This window comes from Ips typographus, linkage group LG10 (assembly GCF_016097725.1).
Source record: "Ips typographus isolate SLU linkage group LG10, UJ_Ityp_2.0, whole genome shotgun sequence".
Lineage (NCBI taxonomy): Eukaryota > Metazoa > Arthropoda > Insecta > Coleoptera > Curculionidae > Ips > Ips typographus.
In genome coordinates, this window is record NC_138431.1 from 5,128,029 (window position 1) to 5,130,930 (window position 2,902).

At 34.7% G+C, this 2,902-nt stretch overlaps 1 protein-coding gene across 2 annotated transcripts; it reads left to right on the forward strand.

The window, feature by feature from the left end:
• The first annotated feature begins 85 nt into the window (after positions 1-85).
• LOC145734557 (zinc finger protein 532-like) lies at positions 86-2,833 on the forward strand. Of its 2 annotated transcripts, none has more exons than XM_081988025.1 (2): positions 86-838; positions 1,056-2,833. In XM_081988025.1, exon 2 carries the CDS (start codon positions 1,525-1,527, stop codon positions 2,758-2,760), a length of 1,236 nt encoding a protein of 411 aa, XP_081844151.1. In that variant the 5' UTR covers positions 86-838; positions 1,056-1,524; the 3' UTR covers positions 2,761-2,833. The 2 variants fall into 2 exon arrangements, with proteins under 2 accessions (XP_081844151.1, XP_081844152.1); XM_081988026.1 differs by having other exon boundaries at positions 86-261.
• Positions 2,834-2,902: the final 69 nt, after the last annotated feature.

Consider the following 2,902-nt stretch of genomic DNA (forward strand, 5'->3'; position numbering starts at 1 on the left):
ATGCTGATGTCAGCCAAGCACCAGGCTACGACATTCGCCAACTGACAGAACTTAAAATACCTAACCAAACCATAACCTAACCTAAGATTTGATTGGTTTACTTTTTTGTTGTCTGTTTAACTGTTGTGTTTACTAGTTTATTATGAGGTTTTTCCTTGTTTAGACTTTTTGATAAAGTTTTAAACTAATTCGTGTGGATATGGATCTCTCTTTATGCTGATAATGACACAGATTCACAAAGATAAACGTAAACGTAACAAGGTAGCTAGAGCACTGTATCCTTTGATGTTAAATAGTGATTTATGGGGTAACTTTCAAGAAATCTCTAAATACAAGTGATCAAGCATTTGATTCCTATGTTTTATTACGGACCACAACCGAATAAACAACCTACAGTTAATAAATTTGACTCCTGTCTATTCCATGCAATACTATTAGAATATTGCAACAACAAATGCTTATAAGTGAAAGCAAAACTCTACAAATATATATTAAATAACTGCCTTAGGCAGATAACAACTAATTCGGACGGAGAAAGTCGGACATTAAACATTGAAGACACCACAGGCATTATAGGAAATAATGCTCACAGTTGAAGTAGACCTCATGCATTGAGGGACTGTATCCAGGAAAGCAATTAATATTGTTGTTACAACCACAAATGTGCTATGTTAAACAAAGCATATTTATGCTTTGGGTATTGTAAGGATAGTAGAATACATAAGAAACACATTTAAAGTTTTTTTGTGATTTTCTCTCTAAAGAGAGGTGTGGTTTTTGACTATTAAACATTGGAATTTTCACTATTTGAATGGCTATAGCAGGCAAATGTTTGAAGGTAGAGCAAAATGGTTTACATGTTTCTCATACGTTTATCTCAGATCTATTATAATGGTATTTTAAAAACTGTCAAAAAATACTCAAATTTTGGGGTTTTATTTTTTGTTTCTTTGATACAGTAGTTCTCATTCTTAGTTAGCCACCCTGTACTCTGACCATATTATTTTAATTTAAAGACAACCTCAATATGCAAATCAAATATTTGTTTTTTTTAGGTTGTAAATATCACCATGTAGATTAACATGCCAAGTTGATCTTATTTAATCTAACCCACCTGTATGGTTAATTTTACTGAAAAGCTTGATGAATAAGTGTTCTGGAAGCACATTTTTAATTATATGACCTGCATTAAAATTTTTGTATTTTTTTCCTTGTTTTGTGATTCTCCTGAACACCCAACATGTTAATTAATCATTTTCCATATAGCAGAACAGCCAACTGAATTAATCAAAGATCTGTTTTAGGTTTTTTTTTGATAATGAATTTGATCCTTTGGCTGAAATTGAGGATGAACTTGAAGCTTTGCTGGATGAAGCTATTCACATAGTGGATGCAGACAGAAGTTCTTCTCTTTCTGAAGATGTTGAGTTGCAGTTAGCAAACCCCTCCAAAGGTCAAGAGATTGCTTCTCAAGAACGACCTACGGTGGCTCAGTTGATAAAACAGAAAAAGGTGCAAAGCGAAATGTATTGTATGAAATGCGGACTGTTTTTTACAATCTACGAAAATTACGAACAGCACATTTTGAGCAATCCCTCGCATCATTCGTTTAGCTGTTGGCGTTGCGATCGAGTTGCAAAGAGTTGGCAAGAATTGAAATTGCATGGGAAGAAATCGCACGGTGCGTTCCAGTTTGCATTGGCTGAAAATCAAACGGAAAACCGGTATTTTTGTCATTTTTGCGGTCAATTGGAGGTCAGCATCCAGCAGATCAGCAGTCACATTCAAGAGAAACACTTTAAATGGTTGTTGAAGTGTCCTCTATGTCCGGAAGTATGGAACCATCCTGAACTACTGTTTACCCACTTTAAACTTGGACATTCGCTTTCTAATAATGTCAGTTTGATTTGTAAAGAGTGCCAATACACTTTTTACGATCCTTCCGCTTATACTAACCATATCAGTATGTTCCATCTGAAAAAACCTGAAACTATAGGCTACACTTGTGTGTTATGTTCAAGTGAAGTAACTGGAGAATCTGAATTTTTGCGACATGTACAGCAACATGGTAATTATCAAAATAAACTTACCGAGAACGAACGTCCAGGGATATCAATGTGGAAGAAACAGTGCTTTATATGTAGTAGAACTTATCCAACTCGAGACGATCTTAATTTCCACTTAAAGAAAATTCACTTCAATGGTAGTCAATGTCCTTTATGCAAAGCTAAAGTTGTCAGTCAGGAAATGTACTGCCACTTAAAAGATATACATCAACTTTGTCTTAACAGCAAAGTGATTCCTGCTGTTAACAGAGTAGTTAGTCGTCAAGACGTCTGCGAGGTTTGTTATGCCGTTTTTGACGTAAGAATTTACGCCGAACATTTGGAAAGCCACGAAAAAGGTGGAACTATAAATTTGAAATCACAGAATCAAAAATTGAATAGAATTCCCGATGACAAACATTGCACCAAGTGTCGTGAATGCAACCTGAAAGTGGTATCCACTTTCTTAAAATGGCATAGACGTATTCATGACAAGGAAAAACTTAACTTGGAAAAGAAGAAAGAACCCTTGCTTAAATTTGAACCACCTCTATGGTGCAACAGAGAAGCTAGTAAAAGTGAAATTGAGTTTGTTCCTCCTCCAGATGTAGATATTCTAAACAATCAGCTTGCCGTTGATAACTCCTTAACTGTGATTTGGCAGGATCCTATAAGCCTCAGGGGACCCCCCGGTTCTGATTTCGGATCTTTTTAAGTGTTTGACAGTAATTTTGTTTGAAGTTTAAAGTATGTTAAAGTTATCCAATAAAACATTTAAAAAAAGCTAACATCCAGTTTTAATAATAATTTAATAATATTAGTTTTTTTTACCCCACAAATAAACTAATTCAAATTGT